Raw genomic sequence first — 27,750 nt, 5'->3', positions numbered from 1 at the left:
CTGCATGAAAACTAGCATAGTAAACAATGGTAAATGGATGGATGAAGTCGGGTGCAGGTGTAGGCATGGGAGCAGACACCACAAGGGTAAGAGGTTCTAAAAGTATAGGTGTGGTAGTGTGGCAATCCTCATTTTAAAGAAGAAAGGTATTGAGTTGAGGTTGCATTACGTATGGGTGTAGCTGCTTGGAGGACAGAACCACCCATGCAACTTTGACAATAAGCCTAGCACCTGAATCAATAATTTCATTGCTTAAACGTCTACGCTCAAGGAATTAATCACAGGAAACCTAAAAAACTTACACCAACAAAATTCAAGTAGGTACTTTCTCAAAGAGATAAGTGTATCTATTATTTAAGATATAATTTCCATTTCAGAGAACTGTCATCTTCTATCCCAATTGATATGTTTCTTGTAACATTAGCATCTGTTCAGAGAGGTGAATCTCGATAGCAGCAGGTGCATAACTAACACGAGGCATATAAATTTCAGATCTCAACAAGAACATAAATCCAACAGTTTTTCATAACTTTAAAGAAAACTATGTGACATTTTTATCAAATTACTAGCATAAATATCAGGGGTGAGAGCCAAAAATACAAACCTGCCCAACTCCAGCAATAAGAAAGCGTCCAGACCGTGCAAAAGTAAGTGAATTGACAAATCCAGTCTGTATTCCACAAATCACAATATGCAATCCTTTTTTAGCAAATAACAAGCCAAGAACAGAAATGTTGGCTAATTTTTTGAAATAAGAATTACACTAAAAGCAGAAAAAACACCAAAAATATCGAAGATATATCTTATCAAATTATGCATATCACTCAAAATCAAATAAACACAGAAAAAAACATTAGTGTACACAAAATAATAATTTATCAAAGAAACATGCATGAGTCTCACAAACATGATAACGCCATCCTGAGTTTAAAGTCTAAGCTCAATTTAAAATGAAAATTTGAAAATCTAGAACATCAAAACCTGCTTCAAAATCGTGCCTTGTGCCAACATCATCATCTAATGCATGACCAGTGTCAATAAATTATAACATCATCATTAAAATGATATAAAACTATATTTTCTTCATATCCGCCAAAGCACGGGTCTCCATAATAAGATGAAAATTGCCATCCTCATTTGCAGGAGAAAGTGTAAGAAAAAATCTCAAGATCTGAGAGCTCATTTACAAAATCAGCAAAGCAAAGTAGTTTTTTAACTTTTAAATATATGTTATGTTATTTTCTTGCATTTTTTAGGAAGGTTTGGAGGTTCAGCCTGGAGTGTGGACCAGTTCGCCATGGCCCAGGCCAATATATTCAGCGTCTATCCAAACCTAAGCCAAACCTGGCAACTATGATTACTACCCATAAGGGGAGAAAGAATAAATCAATAATCCCATCAGAAGCCCAAATGGTATACCTGAAACCATAGCAGTGAACCTTAACTATAGCAAAATGAGGGATGTCCAATGACTCCACCCCTTGTATTTTTATTTAAAAGCAACAGAGCAGTATCTCTAGTACCATAATAAATCAATAATCCCATCAGAAGCCCAAACGGTATCTCTGAAACAAAAGCAGTGAACCTTATCTATGGCAAAATGACGGATGTCCAATGCCGGACCTCCCCTCTTATAATTTATTTTTATTAAAATTGACAGCAGTATCTGTAGTGACACAAAATCAATATTACTTCTTGGGAATCAAGTAAGCTCCTTCTAATGCAAAAACTCTTATTTATTTGCCAAAGGCAATGACTAATGATTCTGAAGAATTTCATGTTCAGTCAAAATATCTGGATGCCCCTTCTTCCCAAATGAATCACGCAATAGCTCTTATTATTTGCAAAAGGCAATGACTGATGATTCCTAAGAAATTCATGTCTAAATCAAAATATTCAAATGCAAAAATAATCTTTTGGATAAAACTTCCGTTTTGGACTTTGTAAGAGTTTGTCTCAAAGATCTAGGAACAGGAGCCCCGAAGTAGTATACGATGTTTCCGATCACAAATTTGTATTCTCAAGGAATATTCTTGGAAAGCGAAATATCTCCTTGTGAACAAATACCTAATAGTTTAGATTTTGCTAACAGATGAAATATTTAGATAAGATAACTGAATTAATGTCCAAAATGACCACTAAAGTAGGTCAATATGACTTCTGGGTACAATAATGTCAATACAAAGCAGGAGCACTAAAGTGGCTCCTATATAAAAAGCAATATGCAGAAAGCAAAGTAAGACTTTACTCTAGATCCTAGAAAGCCAACTCCGAGGATGAAGAGACAAGCTGAGAGAGACATTGTTAAATTTTGAGTAGACATGTTCTTTGCTTAATTCAGTTACTTCATTAGCCCATTATTTATTCCTAGGTCACATGGTTCAGGTTCGAGTTCAAGTTCAACAATGATTAGGTTTGGTTCGAGTTCAAATTTCTTGATGAGGTTCACCATTAGGTTCATCTATATACATTTTCTATATATATATTAAGTTTAAAATGTGATATAAGATAAAATAGTAAGATATCAACATCAAAAAAACCATAAAATGCTATCATAAACATGGAAATTGCAAGGGTAGATTACAAGTTTGAGTTGTGACATGAGGTTATGAGTTTTGATCTATGGATTTGATAAATGGCTATGAGGTTGGTCGAACCTCAAAAAAATTTTAAGATTCACCAAAATTCGAACCTCAAGGTTGAAGTTCGACGAACCTTGTGACATAGATTTATTCCATTAGCAATTACATTAATCATTATCTTATGACAGTAACTGATGAAAGAACATTCAACGTAGCTGCAAAAGACAAGTCATGACAAGAGAACACAAGAATTGGCTCAAGCCAAGGAAAAACCCCATGATGGGGAAACCCTTGATCAAATCTTCTTATTATAAATATTGAATGTTCATCACAAAGAGAGAGTACAATAACTTAAAGTCAAAATGACTTGCCAATAGGAAGATCCAACCTCAAACAAGAAGATGGCTCAAAAGGTAGCAATTCCTTCCCTTTGTCAACAGAAGTCACTCATGGTCTGGATAGGGTTTCTTATAGAATATGGGTTGTCATGCTTAACTACTCCAAAGCATCTCCTTTCAAGTGTGGCTTACCCTAGCATTCATGGAGCTGCCCTCATTGGTCCTTAGACTTAATCTGGGCTAGATTTAGCCCTCAAGATTGTCACAAAAATCGCATTCTGCCTGCGTCTTATCTTAGCAGTGTTTTGACCTTAGAACAAGCTTATTTAGGCTTGTGGTCTTCCTGAAACAAAAACTTGTAGTTGCGGCCCATCTACACAAGAAGAACCCTATACCAAATAGCCCTAAAAAATCTTCCATTTAATCCTCAGGCCTACAGCTATTCTTGTTGGATCTCGGTCTGCAATGGAGGATAAATAATGTCCAAAACACACTTTAAATCAGCCCATACTTACTCCTAAAAGCTTCAACCTCTTGCCTAAGAAACTCAGCCCTATTGAAGAATGAGAACCCAAAACAGAATAGCCCTTCATCTTCCTTCTAGACTTCGGCTACCTCATACATATAATGGAGCTCTTGGACGTGAGAAATGAGTATGGAGGTTACCCTTATATATAATTTGACATGACGATATGTTCTATGGAGGTGAATCCAACCTTGACACTTAGAGGCAAATTCAAAATTCCAAATTTTCAATTTTTTTGGTCAATTTTGGTCCACTCGAAAAGAGGAATTCAATGCCACAGTTATCTTCCCCAAAGGAGTTGTCCAAAGTGGAATCTAGCCCTAGTTGCCAATTTTAACACTCCCTCTCAACTAGGAAGAGTTCCACCTGTCAAACCATTAGCCATTGTCACCAATCATCATGCCATCCTATCGCCATGAACCATCTTTGTATCTCGTTTCAATTTTGTTGAACACTGATATAGATAATGAGGAAGAATCGATCGAGAGTGAGTCACAAGACCTTACCACTCTCCACTGACAAAAGTTGGTCCACATAACCATGTGAAGAACCGAAATCAGACTTGATCTCAAGTGATCAAGTTTGTTGAACAACAGCATCCTAAACATAGGGAGTACAGCAGTACACGATGCGTCCATCAGTAGTGATATGTTCCCTATCCACTTTTCCCAACTCATTGGCCAGATGAGAAGTACTTCCCATGTGTCCTAGACTACATGGGCACGATGATGCAGGAACACCAGCAGTGAAAGAATATATCACATCTTGCTCACAACCACATGTAGGGAAAGGAGAAACCACACCCTACAAACACATGTCACAAGCACACGTAGGGAAAGGGGAAACCACATGCTACAAACACATGTCACAACCACACGTAGGGGAAGGATAAACCACATCCTACACGCATGCCAATCAATAATCGTAAGAAGGATCCTACACGTGGGGAAAGGGTGAACCACATCCCACTGACATGTCAACCATCAATCGTAGGGAATGAGCATCCTATGAACCATGTCCCACCAACATGTCCACAAGGAGATGCCTGAATGCATCTCTCAGTAGGGTATCTGCAGGGGAAGGTGAACCACTCATCCTGCTCATCTGCCATAGGAGAAGGTGAACCACTCATCTTATGCATATGTCATCAATAGTAGGGGAAGATGAACCACTCACCTTACACACATGTGTTATCAATCATAGGGGAAGGTGAACCACTCACCCTACACACATCTCATTCGTCACAGGGGAAGGTGAACCACTTACCCTATACATCGCGCACCTACAAGGGAAGGTGAACCACTCACCCTATGGTCGCTCATAGCAAGAAGTACTCCAACCCCCAAGAGTTCCCAGATCTCAGTGTTCAATCGGGACCCTCATAATAGGGTATATCCACAACTTCCAACCTATTTCTGAAGAAAGATAATCTTGGCCTTCCCAACATAACAGAGATTTGCTCATTCAATCAATAATGATGAAGCTTGGTCATTCTCCAATGTCCTAAATCAAAAATGGCTCACTGAAGGTCTTTCCATGTCTTCCACCCTTTCTTTAAAGGACGATAAACTTGACTTTTAAAAAACAACTTCCTCTTATATTGATAAATGAGAGGATCTTTATCTGTCGGACATCATCAATAAGCATCATATCTCCCTCTGAACATCGGAAAAGTACGCTTGTGTCTAAGCCTCCCTGCAAAATTTGAGACTTAGAGCACATCTAATGCTACCAGAAATCAACACTCCCTCTTAGCAAGGAATATGCTCTAGCAATGCAACCTGTTGAAGCATCACCCTATTCTATAACATCTCCCTCTGCGTTGCTGATGTCTAACATCCTGTCCACCAACTTCTGCGCAAATGTTGCATCTGTACTACTGCTAACCCTGCCACTGCCAACACTGCATATGTACTGCAACTCCCTCTCATTTCCTGTCACCATAACTGAGAAATCACTCGTTTCTGCTATTGAAACGAATTCTCTACCATATCCATCTACTCTTTAAACTGAGTGAACTTAGCTCTTTCGAGAGCCTTTGTGAGTATGTCTACTACCTGATTCCTTGTGGGGATATACTGCAACTGAACTACCCCAAGCTGAACACAGTCTCTGATAAAGTGACAGCGGATATCAATGTGTTTCGACTGATCATGAAACATTGGATTCTCAGAGAGTTTGATACAACTCTGATCATCGCAGAAAACCCTGGTCACTTCCATCTTCTTTCTGAACAAACTCAGAAGCAGTTTTCTAAGCCATATAGCTTCGCATGTAGTTGTGTTGGCTGCCATATATTCAGCTTTTGTTGAGCTCAAAGCCATAGACTTTTGCTTCCTGCTGCACCAAGAGATCATTCCTGATCCAACACTGAAGCAGTAACCAGAGGTACTTTTCCAGTCTACTGAACTACCTGCCCAATCTGCATCTGTGAATCCATTCAATCTGACATCATCACCTCGGGAGTATTTCAACCCATATCATCCCCTCGGGAATATTTCAACCCATATCCGACTGTTCCACGCACATCCCTGAGAATGTGCCTAGTTGCTGCGCAATGCACCCTTTTCGGCTCCACCATGAACTGACTAAGGGTGTTGACAGCGAAGCAAATGTCTGGCCTAATGTTGACCAGATACATAAGTGACCCAATGAGTTGTCTGTACAAGGTGGGGTCCACCTCCTTGTCTCCTGATGCATAAATTTTCTTCTAGTTCGTGATCATGGGAGTAGTCGTGGGTCGACAATCCTGCATTCTAAATCTCTTCAGAATTTCTGTAGCATATCTTCCTTGCCCAAGGAAGATCTCCCCATTCTTCTGCCAAACTTCCAACCCTAGAAAATAATGCATCAACCCCATATCCTTCATGTCAAATTCTGTTTCAAGATTCTTCTTGCAATCCTATATGAGCCTAGATGACCCTGTTAAGAACAAGTCATCCACATATAATACCAGAATCGATGGCTCATTCTCTACCATTAAAAAGTAAAGATTAGGATCAGCGTTTAATGAATCCCAACTGTTGCAGGTAACTATCAATCTGACCGTACCATTCTCTGGGTTTGAGCCCATACATGGCTTTCTTTAATCTGCATACATGATTTCTCTTCTCATGAGTTTCGAAGCCTTCGGGTTGTTCTATATACACCGCTTCTTCTATCACCCCATTCAAGAATGTTGTCTTGACATCCATCTGGTGAATCTCTCATCCCATTTGAGCTGCTAGGGATATGACAGATGTGATAGAGGTATATCAGGCTACTGGGGCGAAGGTCTCTTCATAGTCTATTCCTTCTTTCCGTGCATACCCCTTTGCCACGAACCTAGCCTTGTACTTCTCTATACTACCATCTACAACATACTTGATCTTGTAGATCCATCTTGATCCTACAACTGATCTATCCTCTGGTCTACGCACTACTTCCCAGACACCATTAGTCATGATAGAACTATACTCTTCCACCATGGCATCCACCCAAACTTGGTGTTGAACGGCTTCCTAAAAGCTAGAGGGTTCTTCAACCTGTGCCACCAAGCCCTGGTATCTATCAAGTTGTCTACGTTGCCTCTCCTCGGTTCTAGGAGCTCCAACAAACTCCTCTGTATCCCTCAGCATCTGTCGTACTTCCCTACTAGTTCTACCACTAGTAGTGGGAGGCTTTATCAACTCCTCCTCCTAAGTCTGTCATTCCATCTGCTGAGAACTATCTGGATTTCCTTCTCCTGAGGAAATACTAGTACTGGTCACTATACTCGATCCAGGTGTTTGTCCTCCTGCCTGTCCTCCTTGCAGCCCCTGCTGCTGCTGGACTAATGGAACATCTTCAGACTGACCTTCTACTGGCATCACTCAAGATTTCCTGAAAGCTCTATCCTCCATGAACTTCGCATCTCGTCTCACTACAATCTTCGTGCTACTGGGAATGTAGATTTTGTATGCCTTTGAGGTCTCACTATATCCTACAAGGTATCCCTTTTCTGCAGTCTAATCCAATTTACTGCGCTTTTCGTCTGGAATGTGACAATTAGCCACGCTTCCAAATATCCTAAGATGATTTACTTCAAGCTTCTTCCCTGTGAAGACACCTTCAGGGGTTCTCTTCCCCAATGCTCTATGAGGAGTTCTATTTTGGATGTACATTGTTGTGTTGCAAGCCTCTACCCACAAGAATCTAGGCAAGTCTTGATCATACAACATAGCTTTTGTTGCCCCAACAATAGTTCTATTTTTTTGCTCTGTTACTCCATTCTGCTCTGAATTATATGGAGTTGTCCATTCTCTTTTGATGTCCTTCTTTGCCCAAAAATCTATGAAGTCTTTGTCCATATATTCTCCACCATTATCTGAACGCAATACCTTTATATTTTTCCCTGTCATATTTTCAACGAGAGCCTTAAACTCTTTGAATCAATCAAAGACCTCATCGTTGGTCTTTAAGAAATATATCCAGCTTTTCCTAGAGTGATCATCAATAAAGGTGACGAAGTATTCGCCACCACTAAGAGCCCTTGTGGACATTGGACCACAGATATCTGTATGTATCAATCCCAATACACATTCTACCCTATTGTTACTTCTCGAAAAAGTTGCTTTAACTTCCCTAGTACGCATCCTCTACATAAATCAGCATGCCCAGTACTAAGGACTAGAACTCTTGTAACAATCTCTCTGAGCATCCTCAGTGCTCCATGGTGTAAGTTTCCCATTCGCCTATGCCATAATTCATTCAGTTCCTTTTCACCATTATGATTGTTGCCTATCAGTGCCATTGGAGAGTCAAGCTGCAACCTATACAGTCTGTTGCTTCGAGCTCCAATTTGTCTCTTCTTCTTCTAGCTTGGATGTTGGACGTATACTTTCTTTCCCCTGAAGTATACATCGTATCCCTTGTCCTGTAACTAGGACACTGAAATCAAATTCATTCCTAATCCGAGCACATGCAGAACATTAGTGGCTCGATGTTGGTTCCTACTTTTGTTCTAAAATGCTGACGCTGAACTTGCTAAGCATGCGAATTCTTCTTCTAATCTGGAAGACAATTCTGAGACACTTTGAGTATCCATATTTGTGTTATTTTTCAACGATTTCTAACGTTAACCTACCCTAGTAACCACTGCAAGAAAAAATTGTTCTTATCCTAAAGACTGCTCCGCGTTGAAGTTTTTTCGCTGCTACCTCTGTCACAGAGAGATTTTCTCATGAAAATTTTGCCCTCCTAGGTTGGACTGCGCAATTTTCTCGGGAATCAATTTTCTGCCCTTGCAGTAATTTCGAACTCCCTCCTCTTCAACGCTAGCTCTTCCGATCTGCACTCCTGCTTAACAGTCTCTCTGAGCATCTTCAGTGCTCCGTGGTTTAAGTGTTTCATTCGCCTATGCCATAATTCATTCAGTTCATTTTCACCATTATGATTGTTGCCTATCAATGCCATTGGAGACTCAAGTTGCAACCTATACAGTCTAATGCTTCGAGCTCCAATTTGTCTCTTCTTCTTCCAGCTTGGATATTGGACATATACTTTCTTTCAATGAAGTATACATTGTATCCCTTGTCCTGTAACTGGGACACTGAAATCAGATTCATTCCTAATCCGGGCACATGCAAAACATTAGTGGCTGGGATGTTGGTTCTTGCTTCCGTTCTGAAATGTTGACGTTGAACTTGCTAAGCAAGTGAATTCATCTTCTAATCTGGAAGACAATTCTAAGACACTTTGAGTATCCACCTTTGTGTTACTTTTCAACGATTTCTGACACTATCCTGCCCTAGCAACTACTGCAGGAAAAAATTGCGTCTTATCCTGAACACTACTAGACGTTGATGTTTTTGCACTACTGCCTTTGTCACTCGCAAACTTCACTCTAAAAATCGTCCTCTCTATCGACTCTCTCAGAGAGAGATTTTCTCATGAGAATTTTGCCTCCTAGGCTGGACTGCACAATTTTCTGGGGATTCGATTTTCTGCCCTTGTAGTAATTTCGAACTCTCACCTTCTCTTCAATGTTGGCTCTTCCGATCTGCACTCCTGCTTAACCTTGCTCTGATACCATGTGAAAATTTCTAAATAGAAATCCAACTGCAGTGATTAATATTATTTCTTCTACTTATTAACTCAGAAAAAAGTTATTCACAATGTTCCTACGGCAAATATCAAAATAAATTCTACTGCAGCCTTCACAATTAAAATACTGCGGAAAGTGAATGCAAAGAAAAATACTAGCACAAGTATAACCCAATGTGGGAAAACCGGTGCAGCAGATGAGGGTTTCTTTATCATTCTTCAGCAAAAATCTCATGTACAAGATACAACTAGCAGAATAGAAGAGGATTCTCTGTGATAAATTTTACAGACACTTCTCGACAAGTTTCTGATCCAGGAGAGGACATGCTGCCCCCTCTGCGTCTCAGTGTGTCAGCGCTTGCGTGAGGACTGCGCAGTCCCAGCGTCAAACTACCCCTACGCTGTCTATCCTCTACGTCACAACTTCTGCATCTTCTTCCTGCACTCCTGACTGATGTTGATACCCTCATTTTCTTCTCACCTGCAACACTCCCTTTGATTCAATTTTCTCTTACCGAACTTCGACTAGTGAGAAAATCGATCTTACTCGAGTAACTAAGTATCTGCCTCTGGTGTGTTTTTCAAATGCCCATCGAAGTCCTTCTTATAATCTTCTAATTGAGAACCAACGGCCCAGATTAGATTCTAATCAATGGCTCAGATCATTTTGACTCGATCGTCGTCTTCTTCAAGAAGTTTCCCCCACAATTTGATTAATACCCATTAACTATTTTAATTTCCTAAGTTTAGACCTAGGGTCCCATTAAAAATAATTAATTTATTTTAATAACACTGTCTTTGGGCAGAATTTCCCAAAACGATTTCTGGGTATTGGAGAATGCATGTGTCTAAGCCTCCCTGCAAAATTTGAGACTTAGACCACATCCAATGCTACCAGAAATCAACTAACCTGCTCAGGGACAAGAGTAGTGCAGACATGCCTATCTCTTCGTCATAATGGTGATAGATTGGACAGTCCAGATCAGAAAGATCAATAGCTGTTGAAGTCATATCATCAGTAGCAAGATATTCCTTTATGTTGTATTCCTCCATAGACTCCATCATGTGGTAAGGTTTCCTTTTTGCTATCATAACTTGTCATTGTGATCAAGATGTGCACAGCTACTTTTGTACTTCATCAAAGGAAAGGCCCTTTCTGCAATAGATCCTTGAAGCTTCATGATCATCTTAATAAGGTCTACATTCTTTAGACTGTTCCTTCAAAGGTGATGCTATCTTTGATTTTAATGATAGCTTTAGGTCTACAAGTTTCCAGGGAGACCATTTATTTTTCAAGAGATCTTTCAATCACAATTTATGCTTTTGTGCAGCTGTAAAAAAAACTTTAGTCTGCGATGTCATCAAGGTTGCTTCAGGTTACTGTCACTCATCAAAATTATATCTCAAGAAGATTGCCATGTACCAGGAATACTGCCAAGTATCAAGAGCATGGTTAAATACATTACTGTTGTACATACCATTGTTCATACCACTGTTTTGAATTACTGTCATGCATAAGTCATGGTACAAGCATCGTTGTGTCACGTGTCACTGTCATACCACAGCCTCACCAAGCATCATTATTACAATCTATTGGAAGACACTGACATATCATCTTACTGTAATGACCATACAAATTTGCAGCCATACATCAGATAGACCATATGTGGATCACTGTAATATAATTAATGTTGACAAGAAGACTGCAACTGCAAGAAGGTCAATGTATAGGGGGTCACTGATCTGCTATGTCAAGGTCAACAACAAGTCACGGACCAATAGTTGTCAATTTATAGAGATACGGACCCATACACAATCGTAGTCTTACTTTAATATCACTGTTACTAAATTCAAGACAAGATTGCTGTCATATCAGGTTTCTACTTCTTATGCTTCTATCAAGTCTGTTTTATTTCCTTATCAACAGCAACCATTAAGATAAGGCCAATTTAGATGTACAACCTCCAGAATTATTTTGAACTATCTTCAGAAACTATCACATTAAATCGATCTTGACTTCACAGCAATGTATGTATATACTTGGAAACGCACGTACACAAGTATGCCTTTCTTTGCAGCAAATTTTGGACCATATAGCGAATCAAGCTACACTCTTCAATTGTCCAAGTCTTTGCTTGGTCATTGGCCTACGACTGCTGTAATTGAAGAGCCGAATTCAATGAACATCAGATATGATCTTCATAAAGAACCAGTTAAGCGGATTTTCCACAATTTCTTTGATGAGCCGCAGTGATCTTTAAGCTGAAGAAGATTACTGCTGAGGAGGATACTGAGATATTCATTTAACAGATCCAACGATACCTTCAGTCAACCACGGAAGTGTAATAAGGCCACAAACATAAGTAATAGTTTGACAAGTCTAAGTTACCCTTTTCGTTGCCAATGAAATAACTGCCGCAGAGTTAGACACTTTAGATAATATAATTTGGCTTGTAACTACTGTACTTGCTGGTCTGTAATTTATGCGCGGATGACTTGACACAGAAGTTTTACCTGCAATCTTTCAAAGCCAAAGACAAATAACCCTAGCCATTCTTCAGATAATCAATGTCTCCAATAGTAAAAAAAACTCTTATTGTTGAAGATCAACATTCAAACTTAGGTCAGCAATAACAAGATCAGGCTTCGAATACTGGAAGGAAGATTTCATAAATGCATCTTCAAAGCATTGTTCTTGCTTAAAGGAAATTCTCATTTAGGATGTGTTACCCACCATTTTGTCGGTAATATCCCTAGGAAAAAGTTTTTCTTCTCCAAGATGGTCCTCAGCGAGCAGCCAGCAGCCCCTTGCAGCCATCAGCTAGCTCATTGTGCCATTTCTCCGCCACCTGAGCCAGCCATGTGGTCCCTCGCCCATCTGCCATGATCATATGTTTGAAGGTGGGCCTCCCGAATCTAAAGGTATGCCTTGTCATTTTGAAATTGAGTATTGTAGTTTGCTTATCATGGACACTTCTGGGTATGGATTAATGGGGGGATTCAGCAGAAAGAATGGGCTAGGTTTGTGCTTCTGTCCCCTAGACCCCTTTTAGGAATTAACCTTGGATTCTAGTCCCGTGGGATCTCTTTTACTGACCATTTGGTTCCAAGGATGGTATTTCATAGGAAACCCCAATTTTGGTTGTGTGGTCCTGCTCCCTTATCCGCTTATATTACCCTCTTTCCATCCATTATTACCCCATCCATCATTTCTCCAACTTGGATCCACATTCCTCCATCGGGTCCACATAGGGTTAGCACGCCCCTCCCCTTGCCCACACCTTAGGTCATGGCCTGGAATGAAACCCAGAGGTTGATGCAGCTAAAAAGTAAGTTTAAAAGCATATATGGCCACATTCAACAGTGAAAGAACCACAAAATGCAAAAGATGGTCGAGACAAAACATTTTAGCACGTGGGCAAAAGCCAATACATGAGCTCTACCCCATCATCATGGCCATCACCCTGGTTCCTACAGGTTCTATGATCCTTCTGCATCCTATAAGAAACCATGATTGTCCCAACCCCTAGTGGGCGATGAACCGCCCCACCTTAAAAAAGGGATTTCACTACTATATCTTACACATCATGCTCTAACCCCTTGAGCCCAAGCAGTTAATCACAGAAAAACATAAAAAGGAAAAAGGCATAAAAGAAGGGTGGAAAAATCAAGGTCGAGGCATCTCATGTTCCAAGATTGCTCCCTCCTATACATTACAAACCCAAGTGTGGACTTCCCTCTTATTAGCTACCCTTGTACCCCGACATGTGACCCAAGGCTCCCCCTTTTCATCCCCTACTTCATTCACCATATCTGTCACATGCCACCACCTTTTGAAAGATGTAACTCGAACATTGTTCCCTTTAGAAGTAGAAACCACCCAATAGAGTGCTTGGTTAACCCCATTTGAAGTTTAGGAGACAATGGCACATCCCGAAGCCCATTATGGAAGGGCAGACCATTATGAAGTCCCCACCTGTGATCCATGATTAGGAAAGCTCATTTACTCGATTTCTCTAATAACTTGTTGGGCTAGAAGGCTAGGGTATGCATTGGATGTTATGCAAGATTGCAAATGGTTTCCATTTGGGGTTTTGTCTCCCCATATGGGGTCCTAATCCTCCAGAGGTCTCCCCATATGGGGTCCTAATCCTCCAGAGGGCTACATTGACACATATAGGGTGAGCGTTGAGAGCCATGGCCTCCACAGCAGTCAATTGCACTTTATAGATCCCCATAGTCATTCATAGATTGATCATGGTTCACTTTTTGGACAAGCAAGATGCACCTGACCCATCATGCCCAGTCGATCCCAAATCTACACCATACACTCGGCAAATGATCCAAGACTTGTACGATGATGTGGCATCACCTACACTATCATCCTAGCCCTTGCAGGCGACCCACAGGCATCTTTGATTTGTTTGGAGACCCATGAGGACACTTGTGTGCCCCCACATGTCATTTGGAGCACCACAAGTTATTACAAAGGGCCAACCCCTTGTCCACTGCTTTGGAGGGTCCTATTCTTCATTATGGCACCCATGGACCCCATTAGTCCTCTTATAGGGCCTTACAACATGCATAGATTATTATTTGACCTCTTGAGAGCATTACTTTTTCATTTATGAGCTAGTTTGGTGGGCTTGTCACCAAAAGTTGTACTATTAGCACATTATTTTATTTTTGGGGTTTATGTAGGCCAAGGAGGCTAATTCAAACTCCTAAGTTGTGTATAAATAGGAGTGAGATGAATTCATTTCTCATCATCACTTTGGATTAGATCTCTCTCTTCTTTAGAGAATTTCGCACTTTTATCTGGAGGATAAATTTTGCACATTTCCGTTGTGTAAAGAGCTTGAAGTCGTTTGTATTTCAATGAGTTTATGGTCATGATTAGACATAGACCTTATTTGAAGTACAAGGAAAAAACAACACATCCCTCACTCACTCAATAGCTCCTCTATCCATCATTTTCAGGGCTCTGTGCCTGATGAGGTAGGTTTGATGTTCATGGTTCTGTTGATTTGGGGTAGCATCGGATGTGCTCTAGCCACGAAAATTGGTGGAGAGGCTAAGGCACATGAGATCTCCAATACCCAGAAAGGGTTTGAGCAGATTCTAAACAATTTGGGAGATATTAAAATAATTAATATTTTTAATGGAGTCCCTAAATCTAAACTTAAGGAAAATAAAATATTAATGTGAATTAATATAAAATTGTGTTAGAATGGTCCAAAAGTCATGGATCAAGCCAGATCTAATCTTAGCCGTTGATTAGGGACTTAATCTCGGTCGTTGATTTGTCAACGAGAAAAGTATAAGAGGAGGCTTAAGGGTCACTTGGAGAACATACCAAGAGATCAAGATTTCGACTTTCTGGGGCTGGGTTTGCTAAGAAAGTTGAGAGAGTGATCAGAGTTGCAACTGAGGGGCAATGAATACAGAAGCAGAGAGGCAGAGATAGCACCGGGAGGATCAGCGCAGTAACCGGAGAGAGGGACGCAGGAGCAGCCAAGGGCTCACGCAAAGGTAGACATGGCTCACACAGAGGCAGCCAAGAGTTGCGCAGTGCCTCAGATGGTGAGCGTGGGTGACGCAGAGGGCCAGAGGACTGACACAGTGCCTCCAGGGGTTAATGCAGGCCAAGCCAAAGTGAAGTTGGGCTAACGCTGGGCCAGAGAGAGGCTGACGCAATCCCTAGAGGCTGACGTTGGGGTTTCGTGGGGCAGATTGGAGCTGTGGAGCTGCCGGAGTGTTTATTCGGGGTTTCAGCCGGAATATCTGCTTCCGAGTAGAGAGGTACTACTGCCGAGATTTTTCTTTATTGGGTGAGCCGGATTTGGCACCCAGATTGACTTCTAAAACTGCTTAATAAATCAAACCCTCAGATAGTTGCACCAGTTTTCCCGCATTGGGTTTTTCCGGAGACGTTAGTCCAAAAACAACGGTGTCACTTGTGTGCTTGTTTCTATTTACTTCATTTGATGATCTGTAATGTGCTGAGCATGTACTTGTATTTATTTCCAATATTTACATGGTAAATAACTTGTTAATTAACAGAACAAGTAGGTAGCAATAAATCAATAAAGTACGAAAAGGGTTTCTAACGTGTCAGACTTACAAATTCCAACATGGTATCGGAGCGTGGTCGTAGATCACAGGAGAACTGAGGACATCAGCCGAGCATAGCAGCAACAGCAGAAAACAGTTGTCACGAGTGACAGAACTTGTTCCTAGCAGAGTAGCAGCAAGGAAGGGGTGACGCAGTGCCTACGTAATCAAGATTGAGCCAAGAAGAGGTTGCGCAGAAGCTGAGGGAGGAAAAGACAAGCTCACGCAAAGCCACGCAGAGGCCAGGAGGGCTGACACAATTGACTGAGGAAGTTGATTTGCTGGTGTCAGGATTGCGTAGAACCTAGGAGCTCTAACCTTCAGTTTGTTGGGGTTTACGAGGTTGTGGATAAGTTGCATAGTGGAGCTAGTGGGGTATTGTAGTTGTCAGGCCAGGCAGTAACTCTCCAAAGGCAGTAAAACTGATTCCATTTATTTCATTAGGTATGTTATTGTTATATACAAAGGGTGTGACTGCTCAGTTCATCTCCTGATGACTGTTCACATTCCTAATTTAACTATTTACATAAATTCACCCAATCGTGAGGATTAGGTGTCAACATTCCCCCCCTTAATCTGAAGGGATGTTGGTGAGTCCAAGCATCGTTCTGAATCTTTCAAGCTTTTCTCTTCCAAGCGCTTTAGTGAAGATGTCTGCAATTTGCTCATTTGTGGAACAATGACGGAGATGGATTGTTTTGGCCTCAACATGATGTCGAATCAGATGATATTTAGTATTGATGTGCTTTGTTCGATCATGGAACTTTGGGTTCTTGGCCAACTTTATTGCAGAGGTGTTGTCAATCATGAGTGGAGTTGATTGTACTTGTTTTACCTGCAAATCTTCAAGAATTTTCCTGAGCCACACAATTTCTTTTGTTGCTTCAGCTGCTGCCACATATTCTGCTTCTGTTGTGGAATCTGCTGGAACTGATTGTTTGCGTGATCTCCTGGAGACAGCTCCTGATCCAAGACTCATAGCATATCCTGAAGTAGATACCCCAGTTTCTTTGTCTCCATCGAAGTCTGAATCAGAGTATCCGATCAAACTGAAGTCATCCCCATGTGTGTACTTGATTCCAAAGTCTTGAGTTCCCTTCAAGTACTTTAAAACTCTTTTTGCAGCAGACCAATGTCCCTCACAAGGCTTTTGCATAAACATGGAGAGGATTCCAACAGCAAATGAAATGTCTGGTCTGGTAGTAGTAAGGTAGTTGAGACTTCCTACAAGCTGTCTATACTTTGTTGCATCCTCAAATTCCTTTCCTTCAATAGATGTGAGCTTTAAGTTTTGTTCCATTGGAGTAGTAAGAGGATTGCACTCTATCATGCCAAATCTGTTTAACAAATCTCCAATGTATTTCTTTTGAGAAAGAAATATGGACTTTGGATGTTGGGTTACTTCAATGCCAAGATAGTAATGAACATAGCCCAAATCAGTCATTTCAAAACTTTTCCCCAATTCCTTCTTTATGGATGCAATATAGCTTTCATTGTTCCCTGTCATTAAAATAATCTACATATACCACAAGATATACAACTGTTTTGCCAACTTTCTTGACAAATAAAGTTGCATCATCAAGATCAAAATAATTGAAGTTGAGTTTCAGAAGATGCTCAGTTAGTTTTTCATACTAGGCTCGCGGTGCTTGTTTGAGGCCATACAAGGACTTCACAAGTTTGCATACTTTATGTTCATGTCCTTTCACAGCAAACCCTTTAGGCTGGGACATAAAAACATTCTCTTTTAGATCTCCATTCAAGAAAGCAGTTTTTACATCCATTTGATGGACTTTCCAACCGTTCTGAGCTGCTAGTGCAAAGAGTGTCCGGATGGTGGCCCATTTTGCTGTGGGGGCAAAAGTCTCCTCATAATCGACCCCTTCTTTCTGTGCAAAACCTTTTGCCACAAGCCTAGCTTTGTGCTTGTCAAGTGAGCCATCAGCTTTGTACTTGTTCTTGTAGACCCACTTGCAGCCAATTGGTTTGGTTCCAAATGGAGGATCAACCAGCTTCCAAGTGCCGTTCTTTATGAGGGCATCATACTCCTTTTGCATCGCTTCTTTCCATTCATCATGAGAAGCAGCTTCTTTAAAGGAAGTTGGTTCAAAATCTGTAGACAAGTTCAATTCACAATCATAAGAAACATCCATATCAACAGGTGAATTAGAGTCATCTAAATCACCTCCATTTTGTCGGTTTGAATTTCTGGTTCCTGTTTTTCCAATTTCATCAGGATGAACACTTTCAAGTGTCTTCGTCAGCTACTTTGGGGGACCTTTCTGAGATGGTCCAGGCTGCTATGTTGATTGAGTTGGGACTGAATCAAGATTGAGTCTCCCAATTCTATCAATTACATCACTTAAAGCATCATCTGTTGTTGGAGTTTCATTCAGGGGAGAGTGTTCTTCAGAAGAAGATTCCACATGTTGATCTAGAATAGGAATCCCCCCTTCAAGATGTGGAATCTGATTATCAAATTCTTGAAATGATTTTGTTTTTGTGAATCTATCCAAGCGATCAAGTTGCCGCTCAACAACATTGTCAGATTTGGATGATTCAAGAAAAATTACATCTCTAGATACAACAAACTTTTTATTTACTTCATCATAGAGGCGGTATGCTTTGGAGGTGTTTGAATACCCCAGGAAGATACACTTACGACTTCTAGCACCAAGTTTGTTTCTATGTACCTTTGGTATCAAAGCATAACAGGTGGAACCAAAGGCCCTGAGATGTTTTACCGAAGGAACATGTCCATATCACAATTCGTAAGGAGTCTTGTTTCTTATAGCATTAGATGGACATCTATTCTTTATATATGCAGCACATAGAACAGCATCAGCCCAAAACATTATCTTTACATTTTTGAAGAAAAGCATGGATCGTACCATATTCAAGATTGTTCTATTCATTCTTTCAGCTACACCATTCTATTGGGGATTATAAGGCACAGTTGTTTGATGTTTGATCCCATGTTGGCGAAGATAGTTTTCAAATTCATTTGATGTATATTCTTTTCCATTATCAGTGCGAATAGACCCAATATGAGATTGTGCATCATTTCCAATCCATTTATGAAAATTCTTGAATGTTTGAAAAGCATCAGATTTGTTCTTCAATAAATAAACCCAACACATTCTGGTGTAGTCATCAATAAATGTCATGATATATTTATTTCCATTTGCAGAAGGAACAGGCATTGGACCACATAAATCTGAATGAATGAGTTCAAGCTTCCTATGTGCTCTTGAATGTGAATCATGAAAAGACTGTTTGCTATGCTTTCCTAGAATGCAAGCATCACATTGCTTATGTTTCCTAGGAATTGTAGGCAAACCAGCAACACCATTTTTCTTCAATAAGCGGAGACTGTCATAGTTTAAATGTCCAAATCTAGCATGCCATAATAAACTTGATGGAAGTGTACCTTCTTCATGATGAGAAATATATGAGAAATGTTGTGCATGAGCAGAGGTTCCTTGCAGTTTGAGAAGCCTTTCTTCTTCTATTCCCCTCATGACAAGTGAGTGGTCAGATGCTTTTCTTACCTCAAGCTTGTCATCAAACACATGAATGGAGTGACCTTGCTGGCGGATGTGGACCAAAGACAGCAAGTTTCTCTTGAGCTGTGGGAGATATAGAACATGATCCAGAAGAAAGTCTGGAAGACCAGGCAGTTTAAGCCTGATTGTGCCAAGCCCTGATGGCTTGATTTTTGATTGATCTGCAAAGTATACTGCTCCATCAACATTGTCAATGAAATCTTCAAAAAAATCTTTTCTATGAGTCATGTGACAGGTTGCTCCTGAATCAAGCAACCAATCATTTTTCCATGAAGCAAGTGAAGCATTAAACAAATCTTCATTTACTCCAATGTTACATTGTGCCTCAACATAGTGAGCAGATTCAGGTGCTTTACCTTTGTCTGTATCATCAGTTTTACCTTTCTGTTGGTTTCTTTTCTGCTCAATTTTGTCCCATGGTAGCTTGCATGTAGAGGCATCATGTGATCCATTTCTTTTGCAGCGAATACAGTGTAAATCTGCCTTTTCTCCTTGAGAATGTCTGCCCCCCCACCTCTGAAATATCTTCCTCTTCCTCTTCGTCCACCTCTTCCTCTTGTAGAATCTTAAGCAGGATGCTTTTTTTTATGAGCAAGGCACACAGTCTCTTCAGAAGATTCAGGGGCTGTCTTCTTTCCGAAAGCTTTCTCTCTTTCAGCAAACTTTTTCACAAGAGAGTCAAAGGTTATATCTTTAAGATTTCCATTTGCTTGCAATGACTCAAGATAATTGGAGTAAGTAGGATAAAGTGCCTTGAGAAAAGCAATAAGAGGAATATCCAATTCAACCTTCGTGGATTTGATATCATGCATTATAGACTTTACTTCAGATGCAAGAGCAAGAGGATCATTATTTTGCAGTTCAAGAGTGAAGAGTTTAATCATGAGTTGGACAACTTCAAGTGCAGAATGTGAGTCATAGAGTTCTTTCAGCTTTTGTAGAGCTTCAAAGGCAGTTGAATATGACGAAATATGGCGACTCGCCTCTTCATTTACAGATGCTGCGATTAATGCATAAGCTTTGTTGTTCTTGTTTTCCCAAATGACGAGTTCTTTGTCTGAGGTAGGCTGTACTGGGTCATTGTCTCCTTCTCCGACACACACTCCTTTCCACAACTCATTGAAGATGAGGGTGTGTTTTATCATTCGGGACCATTCAGGATAGTTCTCCTTGCCAGTGAGAACTATTCCTACCATGGAGATGATTGAATGCATTCTGTAAAAAAAAACTTTTGCTGATAGAAAAGAATACTTCTGCCAATGTACTCAAAAAGGCATTCTCAAAAGATTTCAAATCCACAATGTGACCCATATAAATCCATCATTGTATAAATTCACCTCACATAAACCTCATATAAGTTTCATATAAGTCCATCATATAACTCTCATAAAACTTCACCTTATAAATCTTATATAAATCCTATAAATACCATGGTCATGCGCATTCTTTGAACTGTAATTTACAGCGGTCAACCTCGGCAAAGCATCAAACCAAGTTATGGGTGAACCAAGTTATGGAGGCCAGTGCTCAAAACTTATTTGAAATTCGAACTATTCAAAGCAGCATTCGAACTATTCACGTATGGAGGTATGGGTGAACCAAGTTATATGGAGGCCAGCACTCAAAACTTATTTGAAATTCGAACTATTCAAAGCAGCAAATGGAATTCGAACTATTCAAAGCAGCATTCGAACTATTCAAAACAGCATTCGAACTATTCAAAATGTATTTGAAACCATTCACCATACCATTGGATCGTATACCATTCAGGCATGTCAAACCTCATTCGAACTTATTTAAAAACAGCAGCTTCAAAACGTATTTCAGGCAGTATTAAAACATTTGTGATACCGCTTCCGCTCATCACGCTTGGGCTCATCACGCTTTCAGGCAGCATTTAAAACAGTTGTGATACCGCTGCGCTCACAATCACGCTTCCGCTGTTGGGCTCATCACGCTTCAACAGCGTTAATGGTGGTATGTCGACGGAGGGTAGTATAACAGTTCACCGAAAAGCAGCAAACATATATGAAACAACAGCAAACGTATATGAAACAACGTTCATATACCATGTCAGGCAGCATTCGAACCGGCAGCAGCAAACGTATATGAAACAGCGTTCAATTCAAGCGTTCAATGTAACACCGCAATGATACACAATCAATTCAAGTGTTAACCAAGCAACAAGGAGGAGCGGTCAGGCGTTGAGGCAATGAATCACAACGCAGAGGACAGAGGTGTTGAGGACAGTGCTCAGGTCAGAACGACAGAGGACAGCGCTTAGTGACAGTGCTCAGACCAGCGTACAGCCCATAGTAGCAAAAATGAAGGGAGTTACAACTTATTTTGAGAACTGGCTCTGATACCATGTCAAGCCAGGCAGTAACTCTCCAAAGGCAGTAAAAATGATTCCATTTATTTCATTAGGTATGCTATTGTTATATACAAAAGGTGTGACTGCTCAGTTCATCTCCTAGTGACTGTTCACATTCCTAATTTAACTATTTACATAAATTCACCCAATCGTGAGGATTAGGTGTCAACAGTAGTCAAAACAATACCTAACAAGGCAAGGCCAAGGAGGAGGGAGTTGCAATCGAAAGTTTCTAGCCGAGAAATCCGGATCAGTGGTGCAGCTACACAAACGATCAGAGTGTGGGCATCTTGACATTGGCAAAAGGGTTTCCAAGAAGGAAATCGAGGCTCAGAGGGAGTCACACCGAGAACTTCCAGGAGGGAAGTAGAGGAGCAGCAAAATGGCACTACACGGAGTAAGAGACCAAGAAAGACTGGACAAAGCCTCAAACTTCATAGACTGGAAGGCCAGAATCTTATCCGTACTAGACAGGAATCGTGTCAAGCACTTCGCCTTGAGGACCATAGCTATCCCAGTTCACTCGGCTGATAACGACAAGTACGAGGATGCAATGGCAAGGGCTAAGAGTATCATCCTTGACAGGGTCAAGGATCATATAGTACCACATATTGTCGAGAAGAACACGGCACAGGAGATGTGGGAGGCCTTGACCAAGTTGTATCAGCATACTTCCGTGCAGAGGAAGATGCTACTAGAAAATCAGTTGTGATCATACCAGATGCAGAAGGGAGAACAGATCGACCCATTCCTCGATCGATTGAAGGAGATCCGGGATCAGCTGACTTCCATAGGGGCAATGCCGGATCCAAAATTGATGGTGAGAATAGCCCTGAACGCAATCTCAGAAGACTAGGAGGTGTTTGTCCAGAGCATACTGGGCAGGGCAACCCTTCCAGATTGGGAGGAAATGTGGGTTGCTCTTCGCCAAGAAGAGATCAGAAGGTTGAGCAAGGCGGGAAGCAGCGGCAAGGGGATTAGAATCAAGAAGGAGGAGGAGGAGGATGTTGCCCTAGCATCTGAGGGAAAGCAGGAGAAACGGAAGAAGAAGGACCTCTCCAAGGTCAAATGCTTCCACTATGGGGAGTTGGGTCATTATGCAACCCAGTGTCCAAGGAAGAAGAGTAAGGATAGGCCTCTGAGACCAAGGCAGCGCCAGCAAGGGTAGAGAAGGAAGTGGAGACAGGCGATGACTGAGCCATGAGTGCACACACGCCATTTGAGCAGAAGTGGGGAGACATCAAGCTGTAGTCAGACGAATTATAGGCGATGAGGGGCAGGATCCTCAAGGTACCCAACCTCTTGGATTACACCTTGCTATAGGAGCCCCAAAGAGGAGTAGCAGGACTGGCGGATGTCGGTAGAGATGGATGCGAATGGAGCAACAGAGGGAGATACAGTGCAGGATTCCCAGGACAACGCAAGGCTAGCAGGCTGCAACAGTGCGAGATGCATGGAGTTGTTGTAGCAACACAGAGGTCAGAGAGGGAGCACTTGTCAATGACAGAGGGCGCTTCAGCATCATGAATGTTTCTAGCCTAACGGAGATGTCAGAGTTGGGAGATCAGCTACTTACTTCCCAGTAACCGAGTTGCGGTGCAACTGTTAGCAGTTGTAGTGTTATGGGCAGCACGATGCAGCATGATGAGAGGGGTTGCAGTGCAGATGCAGAAGTGGCAGCGACAAGGCCATGGGCAGCAGCATGGATGCAGAGGGAATTGCAGTACGGATGTAGCAGTAGCAGTGGCAGGGCCATGGGTAACAGTACAGGGTGCAGCAGTGCAGATGATGGGCAACAGGCCTAGCATCAACACAGGGACCGATGCCAGATGATCAGGGTGATACTTAGTGAGGAGTATTACTAGAGCACAGTCCTCGCTAAGAGGAAGTGTTGATTTGGGGTAGCATCGAAAGTGCTCTAGCCACGAAAATTGGTGGAGAGGCTAAGGCACATGAGATCTCCAATACCCAGAAAGGGTTTGGGCAGATTCTAAACAATTTGGGAGATATTAAAATAATTAATATTTTTAATGGAGTCCCTAAGTCTAAACTTGGGGAAAATAAAATATTAATGTGAATTAATATAAAATTGTGTTAGAATGGTCCAAAAGTCATGGATCAAGCCAGATCTAATCTTAGCCGTTGATTAGGGATTTAATCTTGGTCGTTGATTTGTCAACAAGAAAAGTATAAGAGGAGGCTTGAGAGTCACTTGGAGAACATACCAAGAGATCAAGATTTCGACTTTCTGGGGCTGGGTTTGCTAAGAAAGTTGAGAGAGTGATCAGAGTTGCAGCTGAGGGGCAGTGAACACAAAAGCAAAGAGGCATAGATAGCACTAGGAGGATCAGCGCAGTAGCTGGAGAGAGGGACGCAGAAGCAGCTAAGGGTTCACACAGAGCTAGCCAGGGCTCACGCAGAGCTAGCCAGGAATTGCGCAGTGCCTCAGAGGGCCAGCGTGGGTGACGCAGAGGGCCAGAGAGCTGAGCGAGTGCCTCCAGAGGCTAACGCAAGCCAAGCCAGAGTGACGTTGGGCTAACATTGGGCCAGAGAGAGGCTGACGTTGGGGTTTCGTGGGGAAGATTGGAGCTGTGGAGTTGCCGGAGTGTTTATCCGCGGTTTCAACCAGAATATCTGCTTCCGAGTAGAGAGGTACTACTACTGAGGTTTTTCTCTGTTGGGTGCGCCGGATTTGGCACCCAGATTGCATTTTGAAACTACTTAATAAATCAAATCCTCAAATAGTTGCACCGGTTTTCCCACATTGGTTTTTCCCGGGGACATTAATCCAAAAACAACAGTGTCACTTGTGTGCTTGTTTCTATTTCCTTCAGTTGATGATCTGTAATGTGTTGAGCATGTACTTGTATTTATTTCCAGTATTTACATGGTAAATAACTTGTTAATTAACAGAACAAGTAGGTAGGAATAAATCAGTAAAGTACATGAAGGATTTCTAACGTGTCAGACTTAGAAATTCCAACAAGTTCAACAAGCAACAATGTTTGGGTAGAGCTGACGTTTCAAAGGCAACATCCTCTACACTTGCATCCATGTTTAGGAGCTCAATGTGTTGGGCTAACCTATTGTGCAAGTAGTTATTTGCCAACCAAGAATTCTTATTGCCTTAGGTGAGAAAGATGAATGAATACCATCATAAAATAAGATTAGACGCCAACAATAATAATATCCACTAAGTCGTAATTATACCAAGTGGCATTAAGGAGATCTCCTCTATATATATGTACATATGTTATGTAAGGCTATCAAAAGGGTAAAATGGTCTCTTTTTTTACTATTGATCCTAGCTAGTATCAATTTACCAACATAACAATAGGAAACAAAAAGATCTCTAATCTATCATATTCTATAAGTATATATAAGTAATGAGAAAACCAACAAATGACCATGCAACTCATCTCCATCACCATCAACACATCGTCCCCCCCCCCCCACCATTCATTCCCCCATTTTGAGGTTCCCTCGATTGCTTTTATGCATCTCAAAAGACCATTCATATGTTTGTTGAGTTTTCCCCAGCCTTATTTTGTCAATCTAGCAAAAATTGTATCATATAAACAATTGCATTATTGACATGCAATTTTGTTTGTTTGAAAAATGTTCCTAAAGGTCTATGGAAGTGAGGTTTTAACCTATATCTTCAAGAGGACACAACACTAAAAGGGATAGCTCAGAGGTGGAAATGTTTTTTCTCATTCCTTCTTGAGAAAAGGTTGCTTGGTAATGGCGAAACCTTAAGAGAGGGAAAAGCTAGCTCGGAGAGAGGGAAAGAGTCAAACTGCTTCGGCAGAAGCAATATTAGATCCATCCCTTGGGAAAAAATTGTATAGGGGTGTTAATTCAGGGGGAGAAACTCCCTCCCAAAGAGGAAGAAGTGAAGCATGGAAAGGGGCAAAACCAGCTAGACCGAAGGAACCAGTAGAGGTGAGCTAGGGATTAGAGACAAGGGAGAGAAACCAAATGGCTCAACCAAAATCAAGAAAGTCAAAACCTAGAACAGCAAAGGGGAAAGTTATACCATGGATCCTACTATAAAAAAAAAAATAAAAAAAAATTCATTGGATAGTAATTCACTTGATCTAGAAGTTATTGTTCTTGTAATCTTGCTTGAGGTAAGGGGGTAATTAGCTTTTACCATACTTATTCTTTTGTTTAGGGGTACACCAAATTCTTAGGGCAATTACACTAGCTTAACATTCTAAAGGAGGTAACACCAAGAAATTTTGAATCAATCTACCCTCAATTGAGAGGTAGGGGAACATTGTGTTGGTGAGCTAACACATCTCACAACTGTTGAGTTGATGGGCTAAGGAAGGGTCAACTCACAATCATTCAAAAAAGGTAGATTGCGTAAGGCTGAACTTGACAGAGTTCATTACAAGAAGGCAGAGACAAAGCATCAAAGAGGCCTGAAGTACACAGATATTTGGTACAAAATCTGAACATTACATTGGACGATGGTCCTTTGGATGAATCTCCAAACAAAGGGCCATTTGGTGTACTTTTGGTTTAGCATCCTCAACTACTAAATCATTGTGCGAAGGACTACTAAGGTAAGCGCTAGTTCTGTGGACCCCCAGCCTAGGTTTTGTTCAGCATAAAGCAAGTAGTATACAATAACACCTTGAAGGGTTGAAATAAAACCTATATCTATTGAATAAAGAGAGTAGTAAGAGTGAGCTTAGTTGTATCGAGCTACTTGCTTATCTATGCATGTTGAGATGCTCAAGGTTTCGACAAAGACTCATATATATTTTGGCACCAAGAACCAACCCACAACACACCTCTTCTAGTCCAAGGAACTACAATGCAAAGAGGGCAACTAAGCTTCATACATGTTCAAGAACCTAATATAATATAAAAGAAAATACGATATCTTTAATCTTCTTTGGTGAATCAACCCATTGGAAGGAGAATCTTACCATTTTAGAATCTTCCCTTTCAAGAATATATAAAATTGGATCTATTTCCCATGGATAGATCTCTACTTGGTCTAGAATCTACTTCATCTTTGCGCTTCTCGAACCTTCGATTAATAGTGTAGTTTTTGTTGATGAATCAATCATTTTTTAGAGAAGTACAAGGGGAAGGTAGATCCATTGAAGGAAGTATGAATGGGAGGGTTAGCTTGAGGAAGAGAAGCATGTGTTAGAGGGCTAGTCAATAAGCGATACTATTGATGGTAAGATAAGTGCCATAGGAAGTATTGAACAGAAGAAGGTATTGAATGCTAGGCATGTCAGTCCCAATGATATCTATTCCCCTTTATTTATTGCCTCTTCCCATAAGGGAGGTACAATTGTTTCTTATTCAGTTTGAGAATAAGCATCATTCTTAGGGCCACTATCTAAACCTTTAGATGGCTACATATTCTTTTTTTGGCTCCACTTGTTGGGCAATCACAGGCTCTTGTTTAATGAGACTTCCCTAGGGCACCATGGTTTGGGTGAGACCAGTGTTATCAAAACCGGACCGAAACTGGTGCAACCGGTCCATCCGGCCATTTTTGGCCTAAAACCGGTCTGAACCAGGCCTCCAAACTGGAATAGGCCAGTTCAGTACCGAACCGGCCAGTTTTGTAATGGAACCGATCGGTTCGAAACCGAACTGACCTATTTCACCGAACTAGCTGGTTCAGGACCGGTTCCATGTACCTATGCAGGCCAACATAAAAAATTTCATTTTTTTTAATTTTTTTTTGTTTTTTCAGTTGTTTGGCCCACTTCTAATTCTCCCCTAGGCTAGCCTAATATTCAAGCCTAAGCCTAATGATCAAGCCTATCAGCCTAATGATCAAGCCTATGGTCCTAGTATTGCTATGTAATTCATGGTAGTGTTAAATTCTTGAAGTAAAAGCGACATTCTCATTTATCTTTCAATTTCATCCTTTTACACTACCATGAAATGACTCTGGGCGTTTAAGAGTGGTTCCAACCTCATTGGATTTCATATGGAGAAAGTACAATTTTAGATTTCACTCAAAATCCAGCAGACTTAACAATTTTTCAGGATTTCAGGATTGGGGGATTGCAACATTTCAATTGGATTTTGTCATGTACGAGGGTATGGAACTAGTATTTAATAAAGAGAACCAAGCCCTCTATGTACTTTGATGTTAGTGGCATTGATCGTCAAACTCCTCTATCATGACTCTACTAAAAATGTA

The 27,750-nt window shown here is 40.9% G+C and overlaps 1 protein-coding gene across 1 annotated transcript in view; it reads right to left on the bottom strand.

The window, feature by feature from the left end:
• LOC149175032 (U3 snoRNP-associated protein-like EMB2271) overlaps positions 1 to 27,750 on the bottom strand; it is a 137,392-nt gene that overhangs the window by 35,940 nt on the left and 73,702 nt on the right. Inside the window, exon 6 of the mRNA XM_089419503.1 lies at positions 605 to 670. Coding sequence (XP_089275629.1) covers positions 605 to 670 — 66 coding nt within the window. The remainder of the gene's footprint in view (positions 1 to 604; positions 671 to 27,750) is intronic.

Source organism: Pinus tabuliformis, chromosome 4_1, assembly GCF_031772625.1.
Source record: "Pinus tabuliformis cultivar Carrire ecotype Pingquan chromosome 4_1, CPIR1, whole genome shotgun sequence".
Lineage (NCBI taxonomy): Eukaryota > Viridiplantae > Streptophyta > Pinopsida > Pinales > Pinaceae > Pinus > Pinus tabuliformis.
The sequence above is the reverse complement of the archived record's forward strand: the minus strand, read 5'-3'. Positions and strand labels throughout refer to the sequence as shown.